Below are 20,450 nucleotides of genomic sequence, written 5' to 3'. Positions count from 1 at the left end.
AATTCCTGGCCTGCAGAATCATAAGAAATAATAAAATTGTTGTTGTTTTAAGCCACTAAGTTTGGGGTAACTTGTTACATAGCAATAAGAAAATCAAAACACTCACAAATGAAACTAGCTTGTTTCCTTATAGTAGAGGAACTAGGGATGCTTTGTTTCTCTTTAGTTTTTTATTAACGGTGCTATATCGTTTTTATGTATAGTAAGTTTTAAGGCGCATGGAGGTGGGGGCACCGTAGGTGTGTCCTCCCCTTTGCCTCTCCTCCTGACCAACCAAGTGGCCAAGTACTGCTCATGCTACTTCTAGAACGTCACATGAGCCTTCTCTTCCCCCACCTCCACTGCTCAGACCATCAATCACTCTCACCCTGACCCCTCTATTAGCCTCCCAGTCCCCCTGACTCTGGCCTCCCTACCTCTAAGCCACACACCTTTCACACATCCACCAGAGCAGCAAAGATCTAATCACGCTCCCATCTTAGAATCCCATACTAGTTCACCATCCTCACCTTTCACAGCAATCAGATAGTAACATTTTGTGCCCTTTAGTCCCTCTCCCACTCCTGACGGTGTCACCATCTACGGACAAGCACAGGCAGTTGCATACTGCACAAATCCAGGGGGCACTACGTTCCTAGGCTACACTATGAAGTGTTCCCCTCGAAGGTGTGCAATGCAATCCCTGCCCAACTATACTCGATGTCCCTCAGTCCCTTCACACGTTCCCTTCATAGCTTTTTCACTCAACTTTTTTCCTTATTTCTCTCCTCTATTTCCTCCAAGCTCTAATGTATGTAATTTACCTTACCAGTCAATCAAAACTGGTCAGTCAAAAATTGTCTATTGAACACTAACCACATACCCAGCTCCTCAGTATCCCTAGTGATAAATAAAACAAACAAGAACTCTGCCTTCCAGAAGTTCTCAGTCCTAGTAGATAGTCACTTATTTATCACATAGACGAGAGGTCGGCAAATTTTTTCTGTAAAGGACCAAGTCGCAAATAATTTAGTTTTGCCAGCCACACATTGTCGTAACTACTCCACTCTGCAGCTGCAGCAGGAAAGCAGACGTCGATGATATATAAACAAATGGGCATGGCTTTGTTTCAATAAAATTTCATTTACACAAACAGGGCTTGGGTCACTGTTTGCCAACCCCTACCGACTTTCACCGTGAAGTCTTTTCTGATGAATCCTATTCCCACAGTGATGCTTCCCTTGGCATATGACTGCATTTGCCTTCATTAGATGTTGAGTCTTTCCCACAGCAATGATAGGGAAGATTCTGGGGAAAGGAAAGTATCAAGAGTATGGGAGAAAGAAATAAACTTACCAGGTATAAGATTTATTATAATTGAGAAGCAGTAAAATACACTGGTTAAGAGCACTGACTGTGAGGCCAGATTTCCCAACTCTGTCTCTTACTAGTTTATGTCCCCAGAGGAATTACTGAAACTCTGTATCCCTCAATCTCCTCATCTATTAAATGGGCAAGCAGGTATAATCTTTCTCATAAAGAAGTTATACATTAAATGAATTAATGTATGTAAAGTGCAAACCTCAGTGATATACCAGAGCTTGCTAATATTTACCATTATTACTGCAATCTCATGTAAAAATTACATTATATTAATGGCTTTGAGCTTAAAGGCAACCATGGTAAAAAACGAAACATAAAAAATTAAATAATTTATCATGTTGGTTAAAAACTTCACACGCATTACAGTTTCCACTGAAAAGAGAAACATCTCTTCCAACTCTATTCTGACAAATTTTTCACATAGGACATGAGAACAAAAGATTCTGAATGACATCATGAGGAACGTGTCCCATTCAGAACCATGGGCAATGCAGGACAGTACCTGTGATGGTTACCTACCACCCTTAGTAAAAGTTCAAGGTATAATATAATATAATATAATATAATATAATATAATATATTAATATAAATTAATATAATACTAAAATATATGTGCATCCAAAGACCTCACCAACTCTGACATTCTATGATTCCTTCTGTGTTTTATTAGTGTCTTTGTAGAAATGTTAGGGAAAGTTTCTTGTTTGACAAATTTTAGCGTATTATTAACAATACTTGGGATGTGTGAACTAGCACGAAGAATATTAGGAATTTTAAGTGGAATTTTACCAAAGTCTTAGTCCTACATTTTTGATCAGTGGAATGAAAAACCAAAACCATAACTAAAATTAATGGAGAAAGAAAACTTAATATTAAGAATTTGTCCTTAAAATTTAACCTTTGTGCCTCGGCTCTCACAGCCATAAAAGCTAATAAAAGGACCCATCCAACAGAAATGCTGTGAGCATCAAATGAGTTATCAGATGGAAAACACTGAGAGCAGCGCCCGGGACATAAATGTCATCTAAAAGTCACCTACTAGTGCTATAATTGTTGTTGTCATTTCTGGGTTTTTTTAAGGTGTTTTTTATTTATTTATTTTGTGGGGGGCAGTGGCAGAAACAGGGAGAGACAGAATCCCAAGCAGGCCCCGCACTGTCAGCACAGAGCCTGATGCGAGGCTCGATCTCATGGATCATACGATCATGACCTGAGCCAAAATCAAGAGTTGGATGGTTAACCAACTGAGCTACCCAGGCGTCCTGCTGTTATTTGTTTTTACTTAATCCTACACCCCATGCCCTCTGCTACCTTCCCACTGACTCCTGGTCCTTCCCATAATGGATTTGAATTTTCCTACCAAATATGAAGCTCCTGCAGGCTACAGGCTGGATGTCTCTGCATTCCACAGAGCTAAATTCAGGCTGGCCTTCAATCAAGGCTTCCTGAATTAATGAACTCTTTGAAATCCCATCTAATGATCAGTTAGTGTTAAAATCTTATGATAGGAGTCCTGCCTTTGATGATTTTATAATCTGATGGGAAAATGAAGCTTAACAACGGCTGCCATATAACTCCGGCCTGATTTCAGCCTTCTTAAAAAAAATTTCATGGAAAAAAATTCTAAGTTGTATCAGTAGGGCCCATTTGTGGGATTGGTTTCTAGATGCAAAGAAATTGTTAATATAGTTTCCTTCTATTTCCAAAAAATATTTGAAATCTTATATTCATATCAAAACAAAGGTTAAACTTCACAAATTGGTTGTTTGTTTTATTGAAGGGAAAAGCAAACAAAGTCTGGGTAAATACCCTAATAATCTGTTCAGTATTTTGCTTGATAAGCGTCATTGGCCTAATAATATAATCTTTTTAATCATCAGCCACACAAGACAACAAAGGAATATTTCAATGATCTTTAGAATTCCTAATAAGCTTGGAGGGATGTCTGCACTTCCTTTTCCATCAGCCTCGACCTCATCTCACGGTAGGCTGATATATGTTTTAGTTAACATGCAATACCAACAACTTACGCGTTTTTGTAAACAACCTCTATGTCTTAAATGCTACAAAATGAGTCATAACGTAAATCAGTATTTTGTGTCCATCTTCTAATTTAAAATGTGGAGTTGCTAAAAACTTCTATTTAAAAATATCTTTTTTTTAAAGGTATTGCAATATTTTAGCTTAACCTTTTCAATAAATACAAAGACAAACCATACCACTTCAGGAGTCTTTTCCCCATATTATTAGCCTACCTGACTTCAGATGAAGTCTTAAAGTCCTCTTTGTAAAGTAAATGGACTTTATAAAGTCTACAGAACTTTGTGTCCCCTGTTAAAGTTCTTTATTTGCATAACAGACTTCAGTGTAATTAATCCCTTGGAGTTTGCCAGCACATAATCTACCCTGTGTACCAACTGTCCCGTGTGGATTTTTCTGGTAACAAGACCTCTGGAAAAAATAAACAAACAAAGACAAAAAAAGTACGCAATAGGGGACAAATTATGTGAAATACATCCAGTGTCATACACTTATAAACCAGGCAACAAGGATAGAAATTCTCAATCTGTCTTATCAGATTTGGGAAAAATGGGTTTCACTCTAAAGACTTTTTTCCCCTTTGACAGGAAACTGCAATATTTCCCTATTTCAGAGCTAAAGCAAAAGGTAATATTAATAATATTTATTATATATAACACATAACATAATAATATATATTATAATACAATATATTATAATATAAATCTATAAATATGATAATATATTATATATAATATATATGCATTATATATAACATAAATATTTATTTATTAGGATAAATGGTTCCTAACTACTGCTATTCAAGTAGAGCTGTGTGTTTTTTTAAATCAAATAGTCTCCCACACATTTGGCCTAATCACAGAAGTTAAGAATTCAGCTGAGAAACATTCTTGTGAACTGAAATTCGAACAATAAATCTAGGATTTTATTGTTTCTCATAAAGTCGCTTCACACATGTTAAGCAGTGCCCCAGTCAAAGGAAAACTACTATACATGTATTATTTGAAAACATTTTTGAAGCTTCCAAAATTCTCCTTTCAAAATAGAGAAAAATGCGATTTTTGCAGAGTGAATGGGGACCACACTCATTCCATAAAAAAAGGATTTCCTGTAAAAACAGAAATTGGCAATTTCGTCTAAGAAAACACAGCGAAAGCTGGGAAGAAACTTGAGGATGCTTAAATTTCCACTGTGGAACAACTTCTGTTGCCCAGTGGGAAGGGGAAAACACACACACACACACACACACACACACACACACACACACACACACACAAAACACCTGCAAGAGGATGGAAGAGAAGAAGACAAGCTAGAACTACAGTCTCTGAGGGGGAAAAGTTAGGCACATCCCCAGTCTGTGAGGCGGGGTGCGAACAGGAAAGGGATACATATCCCAAGAAGATGACCAAGGCAAATTCCGTAGTCACCTGTCACATCCAAGAAAGACAAGGAGGTACTGGTGGAAGAGACGAGATGAGTGCACAGTGGACACTGGTGAGTTTAAAGCACATTTTAACCAGAGGAAATATTAGTGAGGTGCTGAAAGTTGCTGCCACCAGCTGGGCATCAGGCAGACTTGGGGTTACAAATCACTTTCACTTCAGAAATTGTGCATTTCCATCAAAATGGTCAACAGGTTTTACTGCAGTCAAAGAGGTTAGTTTTGAAGCTGGCAATATTTTAACTAGCAAAAAATAGAAATTTTAAGCAATAACTGGAAAAACGTTACCCACAAATGCTTTTCCTGATGATTTATACAGCAGGGCATGGTTAAAAGACTTATTCATGGGAGACTAAGAGGCATAAGCAGAGAAAATACCTTTTAAATGCTATTCAAATTTAAAAGCAGAATTGGTACTTATTTAAAATCTACGGGAAAACCTTTTCTCCAGAAGTTCTACTTTTATTAACTTATACCACATATAAATTTACACATGTACACATATAGGCATGTAGGAGAATTTGGAAATAGCAAAAAAAAAGAATAATATAATCCAGAGAGCCATCATTAGGGAACTGTTCCAGCCATGTATGGTATTCTTTGCACCAAGAGAATGCACAAGGTAGATCCATATGAATTAACAGATGGAGGCACTAAAGATATATAGAAGTGAGCAAGGTTCAGAACAGTATGTACAGTATATTGCATGTATTAAATAGGATACGCAGTATACATATACGTATATGTATGTACGTGTATACAAATATATATCTCGATATGCATACATATGCCTATAATAGTTTTACAAAAATGGTGTCTGAGAGGTAAGAAGGAAAGACTTTTAACTGTATATCCTTTTAAATTATTACTTTTTTACCTCCCCATATATCTATATCTATATATCTACATATACCTATAAAACCTTATAGATAACATGAGAAGCCTAAAAATAAAAACCTTTATATTAGTATATGATATATTACACAGCAAATGTTAACTATAATTATTTTTCAAATCTTTATGTAAAGTCTTATAGATAACATGAGAATGAGGCACACTCACAATCACTGTTCTATTAATAACACGTTTTTAGGAAGGCTCTATGAATAGCTCGCAATAGAGTAACATCTATGTTAGTAACCAAATACTATGAAGGACACAGAGAGGTGTTGCCCTGTAATCGTTAAAAAAAAAAAAAAAAAAAAGGAAAACCCAAGAGAAATAAGTGGTGGTATGAGCAAATCTGTGGACATTCTGTTAAGCAACAAAGTAAAGCTCAGTTTCTGTTTTCACATTGGGTTTGTGCCTCCCAAGGAAACAGGCTGGTTGGTGTTAGCACAGAGATGAGACAAATGTCTGGCTGGGCCTGATGTCTCCCTGCAGACTTTCATCCACAAATTTAAACCCCACTTCCTTTCTTCCTATAGGAGCAATGCCATTGAGCTGAGCTATTATGATAATATATATAGCAGAGATTTTTTTTTTTTAAGGAAAAATACTAGACTAAATCAGGTCCTTTTGAGAACGTATGAAAATCAGAGTTTTAGTCCATGTGTTGAACTTGCCATGGGCCTTGCACAGCAATGCATGTCTGCTGTCTAATCAGAATCAGGCTTAACATGATAAGCAAATTTCCTTTCCTGCACTGTTGGAATCCTGGATTTATTTTCCACAAAGGCCAAGATGGAACTAAATTAATCATAACTATTTCCCGGGGCCAGAAAATCGTGCATATTTTACCGCAGCCGAAGTGCTTGGCCCTGGCAATCACCTTGTCCCTGGTCTAGACCAAGACTCAAAAACTGGTCCATTCAGTTTACTGCATTTTTTCCTTCCTCCACCTAGGCCATACAAACACAAATTTTATTACATATATCTCATTAAAATATCCCATAACAAAAAGGAATAAAGGAAACGTTCAGCCGCATATCAGATTGGACACCATCACCTGATGACTCGGGATCATATAATCAAGCTACAGAGTTACTCAAAAAGAAGCAACAATGAGAATCAAAAGAACCTCTGTATGTGCATACTGTCTGGGGTCATTTCACAGACTCCTCCAAGGAGATAAAATTTACAGTTTATCCTACTACTTCTACGGGGGCTTGAATTTAAACAATCTCATAAGGACAGATTTTTCGTTCAATCTGAACAATTTTAAGGGAAATATATTCCCACCCTTCTTCAATTCAGGGAACTGACAGTCCTTATACCATCAACCTGCCTAGTGTAAATACTTCCTGCTGAAACATTTCCTGTAATAGGGACTTTAGGAAGCCTGGGAAATGCTCAATTCCATGTACATCACACATACATCACCGGTTAAAAACACCCGTTTAAGGCCGTCCACATAAGCATGACTGCCCCCAATGAAATGAAGAGCCCGTGAGAACCCAAAAGAACCCAAGTTCTCAAAAAGTTGCCCTGCTCTGCCTCCAGTGCAGACATCACAAAGGCAGTATCAACCAGAAAATTCAGTCCGTAATTTTCATAAGCATAACTCGGTGGAGAGCCAACCATTGACTGTGTCTTCTCTGCCTGTCATTAGAATCCCTTCCCCTCCTTACCCCCTCACCAAAAGAGCATCTGCAAAGGTGCCCACGAGGCAAGCACTCTGCCCTGAACACAACCGGAATTGGCCTGAAGGGAAAGGAATGGGCTTCTCCTCGCCTCTCAGTGGCAGCTCCTCCCCTTCTTCCTCAAAAAACCCTTCTCGCCTCCAAAAATCGGCCTCGACAATGGCCCAAGATTCCTTTTCACCATGACATCTCCTCTGGGGCAGCAATCTTTAAAGCGTTGCAGCAAAGCGGTTTAGCCTCGAACTGGGCGAGGGCCGGACACCCCCTGCACTTCTAAGGTAGCCCCAGGAGATCTTCTCAAGGATCTTTCCGGTGTCAAGAATCGGCCCTGTCCGTTCCCTCTGGATCGTGATACTCGGGAGAAGAGGGAGGGGAGACCCACGCCAAAGGAGCTGGCCCGTTCCATTACCCTTTAAGCGCGTCGTGTCCTCCGCCGCCTCTTCTCTTGGCCCGGCTGGCTCTGGTTTCCTTCACGTTCCCAGCCTCCAAATTGGCGTCGGCCCCATGGCTCGTGTAGGACGCTAAGAGCACGGTAAATCCCAGGACGACCTCCAGCAGCCCTCCTCGCCGCATGATGCCGCGCGGCCGCCGGCTCCCGCAGCCTCTCGCCGCGCCCCGGGCTCGATCCGCGGCCGCCGCTGCGCCCTAAAGCGCGCCGCGCCGCCGGGGTCCCGCTCTCCCGCCGCCCGTCCCCCGGGCCGGGCTCCTCCCGCCTTCTCCAGGCGCTGCTCCCACTTCAGGCGGCCCCTGCCAGCTGCAACAGACAAATCGCCGAGGCGGGGGAGACGTTCAGGGCATCGGGATGCTGAAGCCTTGGGGTCCCCATTCCCGAGCCCAGCCCGCGCGCCGCCTGAGCGTGGCGCAGTTACTTTGGGTAAGTGAAGACCGTTTGGTCCACAGCTGGCCGACAAGCCCAGGCCCCCGCCGGCCGCGGCTCCAGCCAGCCTCTCGGCCTCCCGGACGCCGCCTGAAAAGCGCGCCTCAAAGCACCCATGTCCCGAGCGGTTCGAAACCCCGGAGCCGGCTCGCTGGGTTTATTTTTTTTTAATGGCACGAAAGGCGCGCGATGCGCGCTTGAACGCCCCAACTTCCCTGACTGCCCTCTCCGCCAAGCCGCGGGGCTGGAAACCCGCCGCGCCGTCCCCGGCCGGCTCCGGGCGCTGCCACCGCCCCCCGAGCATCTGACGCGGAGCCCGGCACCGGGAGCCCCGGGCCAGGAAGCTGTCAGGCAGGGGAGGGCCGGCGCCAGCTGTGGACGTTCCGGGACAGCCCCTCACCCAGTCCCTGTCCCTGCCCTCGGCGCGGCGCAAACGCAAAAGCCTCCGTGGCTGCAGCTCCAGCCCCCGGTGGCCGCCCGACCCCTGTCGGGACCCTGGCTGCACCCACTGGAGAAGCGGCGGCTCCGGCTCCTGAGGCGGCGGCGGCTGTTCCTCGGTCCTGCCCGCGGCAGCCGCTGCCCCGCTCCGCCCGCAGCTGTCCCAGCTGTGGCCGCCTGTCCGCCTGTGGCACCCACAGTCTCTGCCGCGGCTCCCGCGGCCCCCTCCTTTCCCCACCTCTTCAAGTATCGTCTGCGCAGCGGTTTCTCGCGAGAGAAATACTTTTTTAAAAAAAAGAAAGAAAAAGAAAATGACACCCCCTCCTACATCCCCCTCATCGCCACCCCACCCCTCGGCCCCATCCATCCTCCCTTTCCACTCCCCTTTGCCAGCCACCGCCTCGGCGCGGGGGCCTCGCTCGCTCGCAGGATTAGCGCAGCTGGGAGGAGACAGAGGTGATCAGGTTCTGCCCGGCCTGGGATTTTTCGTTTTGGGGTGAGGAGCTGGGGGGATGGCAAGAAGTGGAGTAGCGGTTTAGCCCTCTCTGCCGCCGGGAGGTCTAGACCCGAGATTAGCCTCTCCCGTGATCTGGGAAGCCCGGCCGGCGCGGAAAGCTGTGCCACCTGCACCAAGAACGCGCGTTGGAGACGGCGGCACCGGAGGCCCCGGCGACCCCGGCGCGAGAGGAGACGCGTCCTGGCTGCCCGCGCCTCCCCGGCGCCGCCTCACTGCTCCTCTCTGGCCGGGCGCGCAGCGGAGACCCGAGTCCGGGAGGCTGGGGCAGGGCGCGTCGCGGGGCCGCGGCACAAGGAGCTGCAGGGGCTGGTGTGCGGGCGTGGAAGGTTTCGCCGCCGCTGGCACATGCCCCCTGGACGTCGAGAGCCCACTCGAGGCAGCTCTTCTGAGGCTCACTTCAAGGCACGCAGGATGAATCCAAGATGCTCCAAGTGTCTGAGTGCGAGTCCTCTGATTCCGAGGCCTGTGAATGTTGCAAGCTGAGATTTGGGATGGGGGTGGTAAAGCAATGGTCCTCCCGCCCAGCCCACAGCTAAGATTGGGCTTCTCCTAGACAATCCTAGCTCACCTCCCCAAACACACACACACACACACACACACACACACACACACACACACACACACGGCTGCCTTTTCAGGACGAGCAAGGCACAGTGACTTTGGAGAATACAGTATTTACAGCATCCTTATATAGATAAGGCCCAGTGTTCCCTGTACATTATAAAGGTTTCGGAAGGCAGGAAATCGCACCGTGGGCCCTGGCGGCTGGAACTAGAGACCCCAGAAAATCCCCGTGTAGCAGCCACAGCTGTCAAGCCAGAAGAAAAAGAACTCAGCACAAACAGGAACCTTGTTGAAGGGGGCTTTCCTTATTCGCAACTGTTTGTGCCTAGATAATAGGGTACAAGGACCTGGGCAAGTTATTTACTTTCCGATTGTAAGATGGAAATAATAATGTTGACCACGCAGAATTATAATGGCGATGGCAAGTGTACTTAAAGATGAAAACAGTGAAACTGTCAAAAATATGAGTCCATTTGAAGTCATAGTCCTAGAAGTATGTGGTCTACTTTAAAGTCTCACCTGTAAAACTTCTCTTAGATTAATGAGTTGGAGGCTTGGTCACACATCCTTGATTGAGTAGAGGAGATCATTCATCCAAGATGTATTTACTGAGCACCAGCTATGTACCAATTGGTGCATGATTGAACCTGGCTTCTTGGTGAGCAAGGCAGAATGTTTGTTTTGTTTTGTTTCGTTTTCCCTCACAAAGCAGAGTCTACAGGGAAACTTAGCTTGAAAAAATAATGACCCAATTGTTAAATGCAATGAGGAAGAAATACTGGATGCTTGCTTGGAGGATATATAACAGAGGTACTTCACCTAGGTTGAGACTGAACAGGGAAAGCTTTCCTGAGGAAATGAGGTTAAGTTGAAACACATAACTCGACTTACGGTAGTAGCTCTCAACCCTGGCTATACAGTAGAATGACCTGAGACCTTAAAATAAATCTGACACCATGACCCAGCCCCAGGAGGTTCTGCCTAAATAGCCGAGAATGGAGACTTAACGTGGGCATTTTTTAAAAGCTCCCTAGGTAGGGAAAGGTAGGGGAGTTTTTCAGACTGGAAAAAGCATCTGTGCAGAGGAACCATGGCTCAGAGAAGCAGGGCTGTTGGAGATCCAGGAAGGGCCCACAATGCTCTGAACTGTTTTGCACCCTCTGGAGAATCTGGAAACTCTGCCTGCTTTCCCTGCACTCCAGCAACATGTGAGACACTGTAATCTCTCTTACAATCTCCCGCTTAGTGACATGTTGTACAGGAGCAACTGAACACAGGCTTTTCTAAGGCTTTTGCCCACAAAACAAAGAGAAAACCCTGGTGCCCTGCAGGCTCCTTTCCAACATTTCTGAACATTTCTATTATGTACTCCTAACTCAACCCCAAAATGCCTTCCAGAGTTTCACCTCTGAGGGAGAGATTTACATTAAAGCTTGCTTCTTGCCTTTGCCCTTCTTTAAAAAAAAATTTTAATGTTTATTGATTGAGAGAGAGAGAGAGATGTTTATTTTTGAAAGAGAGAGAAAGAAGAGTAGAGGAGGGGCAGAGAGAGAGGGAGACACAGAATCTGAAGCAGAGCTGTCAGCACTGAGCCCGACATGGGGCTTGAACCCACAAACTGAGATCATGACCTGAGCCGAACTCGGACACTCAACCTACTGAGCCATCCAAGCGCCCTTGCCTTTGCCCTTTTTGTCCTCCTATTTTTTTTTTTTTTTTTTTTTGGACTCCTCCTTCAGTAGAGCAAGGACTTTCTACTTCCTTTTTATATTGGTTGGGAGCTCTGTGCCCCACAAACTCCCCTTTTTGGGACTAGGTCTCATGGCTTAACCATAGGGATTAAGAGAAAAAAAAATCCTGATCATTGAAAGAGAAATGCACTTTTAAATAGGTAAGAAATAGTCCCATTATCTAGGCAATCAGCATATATTAGAGCAGCATGTTACCAGTAATAAAATTCAGTATGAAATACAGAAAATCATGTCTTTGCAATAAGATTTTTCTCAATGCCTGCTGATTCAGGAGCCACCTCTCATTAAACTTATCACAGTTTCTAACACTGGTTGTAAAATAAGTCAACAGGCTAGAATTCCCTTCTTCCTCCTCCTCATTTCAAAGAATTCTACCCATCGTAAGTGAACCTGCTCAAATTCCTCAAATTCATGAGGAATTTTTGCTCATGATTCTCTTGTTCAAACTTCATTCAACTTAATCATTCATTTTATAATGTATTAATTATAATATATAATTATAGTATGTACCCGTATGTCAAGCACTATGTTAGGCATTGACAACTAGAATATTTATATATTGTTTTGGTGAACTATAATTTTTTTCTTCAATTGTCATAATTATTATATTTTCTGTCCTGAAAACTTAGAAAAGATAACTACTTTGTTGGCTTTGTTTGATCAGTTAGAATCTTCTGGCATTTTTGCTTCCAGACCACTCCCATTACTTTATATCTAGTGAATAAATATCTGTGTCAGCAGTCTCTGTCTATAAGAACACTAACTCTGGACAGTTTAAACAAAAAGAAATTGCTTAAAGTATTATCAGATTGTGATATGGCTCATTGAACCTGACTCTGGAATAAAATGGGAACCAATGCAGATCTGGGTAGATGCAGCAGAAACAAATGGAGAACCTATTCAAAGTAATACTGTTTGGGTGAATAAATTCGAACCATTTTGATCCTTCTGCCATCCCTACTAGGGTTCAAATTCAAGGCCAGGTCCCAATTGGCCTAGCTAGTTTAAGGAACCTGCCCACAACCATGGCCAGGGGATGATGAACATCTTGATGCATTGTCCTAACAAGATGCATGCCATGACCAAAACACTATTACCAAAAACTGGGGGCACTGATACTTGTCAGACACACACACACACACATACACACACTGTCCAGATGTCCCCTGCACAATCTCAAGAGCTTTCAAGGATGTTCTGAGTAAACTGAGATAAACCATTTCTAAGAGAATAAGAATACTCTAAAATCAAATTCTAGGTCTTTTAATGAAAACTAAATCATTACTTCATGAAATGAGTTAACTAAAGACTCTCATGTGGCCCTAATTCCTTCCATTGATGGTGGCACATAGATCTTTCATAATACAACCAGTTATATCATCAAAAACTATCTTTGGGCACTGGGGTGGCTCAGTCAGTTAAGCGTCTGACTTCTGCTCAGGTCATGATTTCATGGTTCATGAGTTTGAACCTCACGTCGGGCTCTGTGCTGACAGCTCAGAGCCAGGAGCCTGCTTCGGATTCTGTGTGTGTCTCTCTCTGTCCCTTCCCCACTCATATTCTGACTCTCTCTCTTAAAAATAAACATTTTTAAAATTTTTTTAAAAAACTAGCTCTGGAGTGTTGAGTGTTAGACTGAGTGTTGTAGAATTTTGAAGTTACAAAAATATAATGCATATATGATAGTAGCAGAAATAATACCTACTTATATCAGAAAACAATACCTAATCTCATACATAATCTCATTTGATCCTGACCACAATTTTATGGTAGATTGCAAAATATTTCCTATCATCTTTCATCAAGAAGTAAATACTATTTCCCAACCCTTTGAACCTGAGCTGGTCTGTGGCTTCCCTTAACCAATAGAAATATGGTAGGAGTGACATTGTATGACTTCCAAGGCTAAACCTTAAGAGACCTTGCAGCTCCCTCTTTTGCCTTGAGATGTTGGTGCAAACGTTGGCCTGAGATGGCCACACCTTAAAGGAGTAGGGAATGAAAAACTATGTCTTGGCTAAGTTAACACCCTCACCAAGCTGCCAGCTAAATGCAGCTACAAATGTGAGCCCAGTAGATCAACAGAAGAATTTCCCAGTGAACTCACAGAATAAATGCATCATTGTAGTTTTAAGCCTCTTAATTTTTAGGGTGGTCTATTATACAGGAATAGGTAACTAATACAAACTTATGAGGGAAAATACTTCTGTCTCCATTGTTAATAGATGAATAAGCTCATATTCAGAAACGTTAAGAAACTGGCTTACATTCCAAAAACTAGTCTTAGAGGCAGGGCTAGATTCAGAACCATGCCTCTGACAATAAGTCAAGGGTACTTTTCAAGTCATCACTGCTGCCTCATCCACCTCCCACAGAAACCTCAGTCAAGATCTGGGGTTGATGTAAATGGGAGCCACTCCCGGTATCCATAACACATGGTATTACCCACACTAATACCATGTCTTCTGGGAAGCTGACATTTCATTCCCTGCGCTTCACTGTGGTCTGAATCTACACGGCATCCTATTTGAGAGCACCGTTTACTCCATGCTGCAGTCACTAAGATCTCCCCCAGGAAATGGAAATATCATAACAGCTGCCCTGCCTCTTCCCTCAACTTCCCTGCCTCTCTGCTTTGGTTTCTAGCTCCTCCTCACATCCTGTCCCACGGAACAATTCCTTGTACATAGCGGGTGCTCATTGCATATTTGTGAAATGAACAGATACATACATTAACTTCCTTTCAAGATGGCGATACGATGGCCACTTAAAAACCTCACCCTATTCTTCCTTATCGCTCTGTGTATGGAGGAAAGGCTTAAGGCTCTCCAGCTATTGATGGAGCCCTGCCACGTCCCATTGACTGTGCTTTAGTTGTTCCATCTTGCAAGGTAATATGGATGAATGGGTCTTGGCTTTGAAAAAGAAATGAAGGTAGGGTTAAGTTGCCTGCTTGTTGGCAGACTACCTCTATGTATGTCCCATTTCTTTTTATTATTATTATTGTTTAGCTCATTTATTCATCTAACCAATTTCAGTTGAAAGTCAGGCACAATGTGCCAGCCACTATCAGAAGCTGACTATTCAACTGTGAAGAAGATGCCATATCTGCCTGTAGGAATCACAAGGTCTAGGGCATTGGAGACCCTTATGGTGACAACTACCATTTACTAAGCCTGGAGTATGCAAGCACTGTGTTCAGTGGGAAGTTAGTAATGTTATTCCCATTTTACAGTTTTAGAGAATGTGAGGTTTAAGGAAGAGCAGTTTAAAATGACAAAGATATTCCTCTTAAGGAAAATTTGTACATATTTGTGTCTATATTTATACTCGGGATCCTAAAATGTACTGCTTCAACATAAAATTCTGGCTTTGTGAGGGGGGCGGAGAGTGAAAAAGAAAAAAAAAAAGCTTAAAATGTGTGCATGCTAGAGAAGGAATACAATTTTTTTCATTTTAATTACTTTCAGAGGTTTTATTTATTGTAGCAATATTTTAACTACTTAAAGAAAAGTGTATTCTTTGGAAGTATCTTCCTATGATCCCACCTACTAACACAATTTTTTTTTTTTTTTTTTTTTTTTGCTTCCCTCTCTAGTCTGTGTCCATATGGTGCATTTCACACAGTCTAACCAAGGTGTATATGTAGTTTTTTGTTTTTTGTTCTGCCAAACAGGGAGGAGAATTTGTTCAACACTGTGGTGTTTAATCTTCACATTTTGCAGACAGGGTTCCTGGGTGAGGCTTGCCGAGTTGTACTTCTGGCAGAAAGCATGTGCAACTGTTAAATTATGTTAGTGAAATAACTTTCATTACCTCAATCCCCCAAAGCAAACAGTTCCTCCCCACCCAAAACAAAAGCTCTGGTTCCCAGACTTCATTTCATTTGTGTTTGCCATGAGTTCTGTGACCCACCCTGGTATTCCCTGTCATTTTTTTCTACCAGACATAACAGATACCAGCCCAACACAGAGGGGAAGAGAGAAAAGGCCTGGACAGCAAGAAAGGACATAACATTGTATCCATCACAAATTAAAAATGCCTTATCTCAGCTACATCCAACAGCATTAACCAAACACCAGCTCTGGGCTCCACACTACGGTAGACCCTGCAAAGGCCACGATAAAGTATCAGCACTGTGTCCTCCGGGAAAAGTTACACCCTCCCTCAGGAGGGAGACATCAAGTGCCTATAGCAGAAGTCAGCAAACTTTCCATTAAGTGATAGACACTAAACATTTTAGGCTCTGTGGGACAGAGAGGCAAAAGAAAGTAAATTTCCACAAAATTTACTGACAAAAGTTAATATTTATAGACACTGAATTTAAATTTCATGTAATATTCACATGAAACAAAATACTACTCTTCTTTTGAGTTTTTCAACAATCTAAAAATGCAATAGCCATTCTTAGCCTACAGGCTGCATAAAAACAGGCAGTGGGATCAGATTAGCCCCATGGGCCATAGTTTGCCAACCCCTGAGGAATAAGACAAAAGCAAGCACAGAAAATGGCTGGGGATTAGCCTGCAAAATGAACGACACCAAGACAGAAGTCCAGAGAGGTGAGAGGTGCGGTGGGGTGGGGTGGGCTTGTCCAGTCAGGAAGACTTAATGGAAGGGATGGGATTTGAGCAGAGCCTTTAAGGGAGGGTAGGATTTGGCTGCATAAAACAGACTGGGAGGACATTCCAGCAGAACCGATGAGCATGAGGCAAAGGCACAGAGGGAGGAAAGATCATGGGCCAAAGGAGCCCTATGAGGTGTTTCCCCATCCTTCACTGTGACACACCTCTAGCTCTCCAAGGCTTCTGTGACACACCCTGGGCCGGGTGCTTATGAAGGGGAGGGGTCCCGTGGGCCTGTGGGAGGAGGCCTTTAAATGACCATGATTAATCATATTATATGAATATTTACAGTATTCATCACCCAAACTTGTTGGAAACACTGAGATCCATCAGATCTGTAGTTTAAAATTGATAGAGGACAAACACACAAGGCTTTGTTTCTCTTCATCAGGAGAGTTCCAGGTTTCAATTAGTCACCTATCTTAAGGAAGTTCAATGGACAACGAGCTTTCCTCAGGATCTTAATAATATTCTAATCATACCAGGAAATGCCACATGGCCTAACCCAAGTTTCCATGGCCAATCTCAAAGTTTTAATCAAGTTAGGAATGGCAAGTAGCTTTTCTTGGTGACATTTACCTTTTTCTACATGTTTTTGTTCCTACTTGCAACTTGAATTTTCTCTAAGAAGTTAGTAATTCATGGATACTAGTAAATGGTAGATACCTTGAAAAAAATGTTCTTCCTGGATGACTTTATCTATTCCCATGATTTCACCTCCTGCTCATAAAATGCTACTAATTCCCAGATCTGTATCTCCAGCCCAGATACTTCCCTAGAGGTTCAAATTTAGCAGTCCAAGTTCCTGCTGGGTGTCTCCACCTCATCCTCCCACAGGCTGGGCAGCAGCCTCCAAGATCACCCCCAAAGATCTCCACCTCTTGGTACTCACGCCCTGGGGTAATCTCCTTCCCTTGAGTATGGGCTAGACCTAGTGACTCACTTCTAGCAGCTACAGGGTGGCAGGGTTGATGAGATGTCACTTCTGATATTAAGTTACAGAAAGACTCTGGATTCCATCTTTCTTGCCCTTTCTTGCTCTTCTGCTTGCTCATGTTGCTGGAAGCCAGCTGTTATGTTCTGAGCTGCCCTATGGAGAGACCCTGTGGCAAGGAACTGAGAGACGCTGACAGCAAGGGAAGACCTAAAGCCCTCAGGACAACAGCTCCAGATGAAGCCACTTCTAGTAACAACCATGAAGACCTTGGAAGTCTTCAACAGAGACTACAACCCCAGCCAACAACTTGATTGCAGCTGTGAGAGACATGCATCCCAAGACACACAGCTAGGCAGTACTCACAGTGAGCCACAGAAACTGAGATAATAAATGTGTGGTGTTTGCAGCCACTAAGTTTTGAGGTAATTTATTCCACAAAAATATATAACTGATGCATCAGCAAACTTCCTAAACCTGTTCCTACCCCTAAATTCTCTGCTTCCGTTGCCAAGATCACCATGCATCCACTCACCTAGGTTGACAATAGGTTTGTCAGACACCCTTCATTTGTGTTTCTTATATCTACAAAAGCTCAAATGCTTTCATATTTTTCAATCACAATAGGTATGACTTAGTAAGCCGAAAATTTGCCTTCTGTTCCATTTGGAAATCAAGCTATTTGTGCAACATAACATGCTGCAGCAGGAACTTGCTGTATTTCTATGTGATTTTCTGCTAGCAACAATATTAATGACATCATACTAGATAACTTTCCACAGATAACCAACCCCTGGGAAGTGTCTAGAGTGATAGAATGGGAGAAGGGAGAGTCTGGGAAACTCTAGAAAACAATGCCTGTAGCTTGAAAGTCAACCACAGAAATAGGGAAAGAACAAGCATGGATTAAAAGACAGACGTGGGTCCTGGTCTGGTCTATGCTACTAATCTGCTGTGTCCTTGGCAACTCACTTGCCTTCCAGGAGCCTCAATTTCCTCTTCAAGAAAATGAGGGGGTTATATTTTAATGAAGAGCAGAACTATGGATGGGTTGCTTCAAGTTGAACTAAGGAGCTTGTCAAACTTCAGATTCCTGTCCCTGATACTCATACCATGCTGATTCAGTAGGTCTGAGATGTGGCCTAGGTATCTGTATTTCTAAAGCGACCAGCTCACTGAAGTATATCCAGGTATAGAAATCCTGAATTTGATCCTCTCAAAGGAAATTTACAATACTAATGTTATAATTACTAACCATTTATACTGTATGCAAATTCTACTTTGTATGTACTTTCTAAAACATACAAAAAATTAAAAATGTATAGGATTATTTTGTATGCATGCATATATATGTAAAGGGATTCTGTGCACAATTTCCAAGGTATGTGGGGTGGGGCTTCCCTTACAATACCAAGGAGCAGTTCTTGGACACCAGCTAGGTATCCTACAATGCAACCCAGTTCTGACATTATCTACCAGAGATCGCATCAGATTCTACAGGTTAAGGACTCAGTCTCACGAGACTGCCCTCCACTTGAGATGCCAATCACATACTCATGTTGTTATCTGTGTTTCTGACTAACCGGCTACAGACTGTAAGTTCCAACGACCCCCTTCTTGGGTTGTAGGTTAAGGACTCACTCATACAAGACTGCCCCCTTAGATGCCAATCCTAAGTCCTTCAGATGCCAATCCTAAGTCCAGGTTGTCACCTGTACTTCTGACTGAATGGCTATAAATCAGATGTTCCCATGACCCTTCTTGGGTTTAATTCATCTGCTAAAGTAGCTTACAACTCAGAGAAACATTTTACATACCAGATCACAGGTTTATTATAAAGCAGGTAACTTGGGAACAGCCAGATGGAAGAGATGCCTGGGACAGGAGGAAGAGCTTCCATGCCATTTCTGAGTGCACCACTCTCCCTAAATGTCAACAAGTTCACCGATTGGGAAGCTCTCCAAATCCTCTCGTTTTTGTGTTTTTATGGAAGCTTCATTACATAGGCATGATTGACTAATTCACTGGACATTGGTGCTTGATTCAACTTCCAGCCCATCTCTTCTCCCCAAGAATCAGGGGTTGGGACTGAAAGTTCTGCCCCTCTGTTCATGGTTGGTTCTGCTGGCAACCAGCCCCCCATCCTTAGGTGATTTCCCAAAGTCACTTCATTAACATAAACCCAATGGTGGTGGAAAGGGACTTGTTATGAATAACAAGACACCCATTTCACCTTTTTGGCTCTGAAGCTTTTCAGGAACTGAGGAAAAGAGGCCCAAAATATATAACAAAAGGTGCTCCCATTGCTCTTATCACTCAGGAAATTCCAAGAGTTTTGGGAGTTGTGAGCCAGAAACTGTGGACAAAACTCAAATATATATGAGAAATATATTTTGGTCACCTGAATGACAAAATATATATTTCCTATATATCATGATATTACGTATTTTTCCCATTTTATCTTCTTCCAAAACCCTAATGGATCTTCTTACATAGTCACTAGGACACATCCACCTCATTGGAATACCCACCAAAGACTATGACAGGTCTATTAGAATTGGGTGAAGAGAGGCACAAAAGTCCAGAAATACCAAAGACAGGTTAGCACGTGGATTTCTTACATTCACAATACTGCTTGGTATTGCATGGGATAATGAGAAGTAAAAGATATTGTCCCAAAAGAATTTACAGACTAGATAAGAATGTGTGTGGAGGGGCACGTAAGAGTTAGCCCTTCTTCTCTGAACCTGAAAGCCAATCTCAACAGTGTCACACTGTATCTGTTCAGGCTGCCATAACAAAATACCATAGACTGGGTGGCTTGGGTAATAGGCATTTCTTTCTCACAGTTCTGGAGGCTGGGAAGTCCAAGATCAAAGTGCTAGCCTAATTAGCCACTATAGAAAACAGTACGGAGGTTCCTCAAAAAATTTAAAATAAAATTACCATATAATCCAATAATTCCACTACTGGGTATTTACCCAAAGAAAACAAAAACATTAACTCAAAAAGACACATGCACCTCTATGTTTATTGCAGCATTATTTTAAATAACCAAATGATGGAAGCAGCCCAGTATCTATTTTCATTGATAGATGAATGGATAAAGATGGGGGGGGTGTATGTTTGTGTGTGTGCATATATATTTATGTATTATATATATGCACACACACAATAGAATATTACTCAGCTATAAAAACAAAGAATGAAATCTTGGCTTTTGCAACAACATAGATGTACCTAGAGGGTGTAATGCTGAATGAAATAAGTCAGTCAGAGAAAGACAAATACCATATGGTTTCATTTATATGTGGAA

General features: G+C 42.6%; 1 protein-coding gene and 1 long non-coding RNA gene across 3 annotated transcripts in view; one reads left to right on the top strand and one right to left on the bottom strand.

Moving 5' to 3' along the window:
* The window catches only part of FBN1 (fibrillin 1), a 232,038-nt gene extending 224,037 nt beyond the window's left edge, over positions 1 to 8,001 (bottom strand). For both annotated transcript variants that reach the window (XM_053889084.1, XM_053889085.1), the window contains exon 1: positions 7,838 to 8,001. In XM_053889084.1, the coding sequence (XP_053745059.1) occupies positions 7,838 to 8,001 (164 nt within the window). The remainder of the gene's footprint in view (positions 1 to 7,837) is intronic.
* A 174-nt stretch (positions 8,002 to 8,175) lies between these two features.
* LOC128772957 (uncharacterized) lies at positions 8,176 to 18,464 on the top strand. The gene is made up of 2 exons (XR_008417092.1): positions 8,176 to 8,302; positions 15,522 to 18,464. It is a non-coding gene; the product is annotated as an uncharacterized LOC128772957 (long non-coding RNA).
* Positions 18,465 to 20,450: the final 1,986 nt, after the last annotated feature.

The sequence above is a fragment of the Panthera pardus genome, unplaced genomic scaffold (genome assembly GCF_024362965.1).
Source record: "Panthera pardus isolate Hobbes unplaced genomic scaffold, ASM2436296v1 HiC_scaffold_24, whole genome shotgun sequence".
Classification (NCBI taxonomy): Eukaryota; Metazoa; Chordata; class Mammalia; order Carnivora; family Felidae; genus Panthera; species Panthera pardus.
This window is presented reverse-complemented; position numbering and strand designations above follow the sequence as displayed.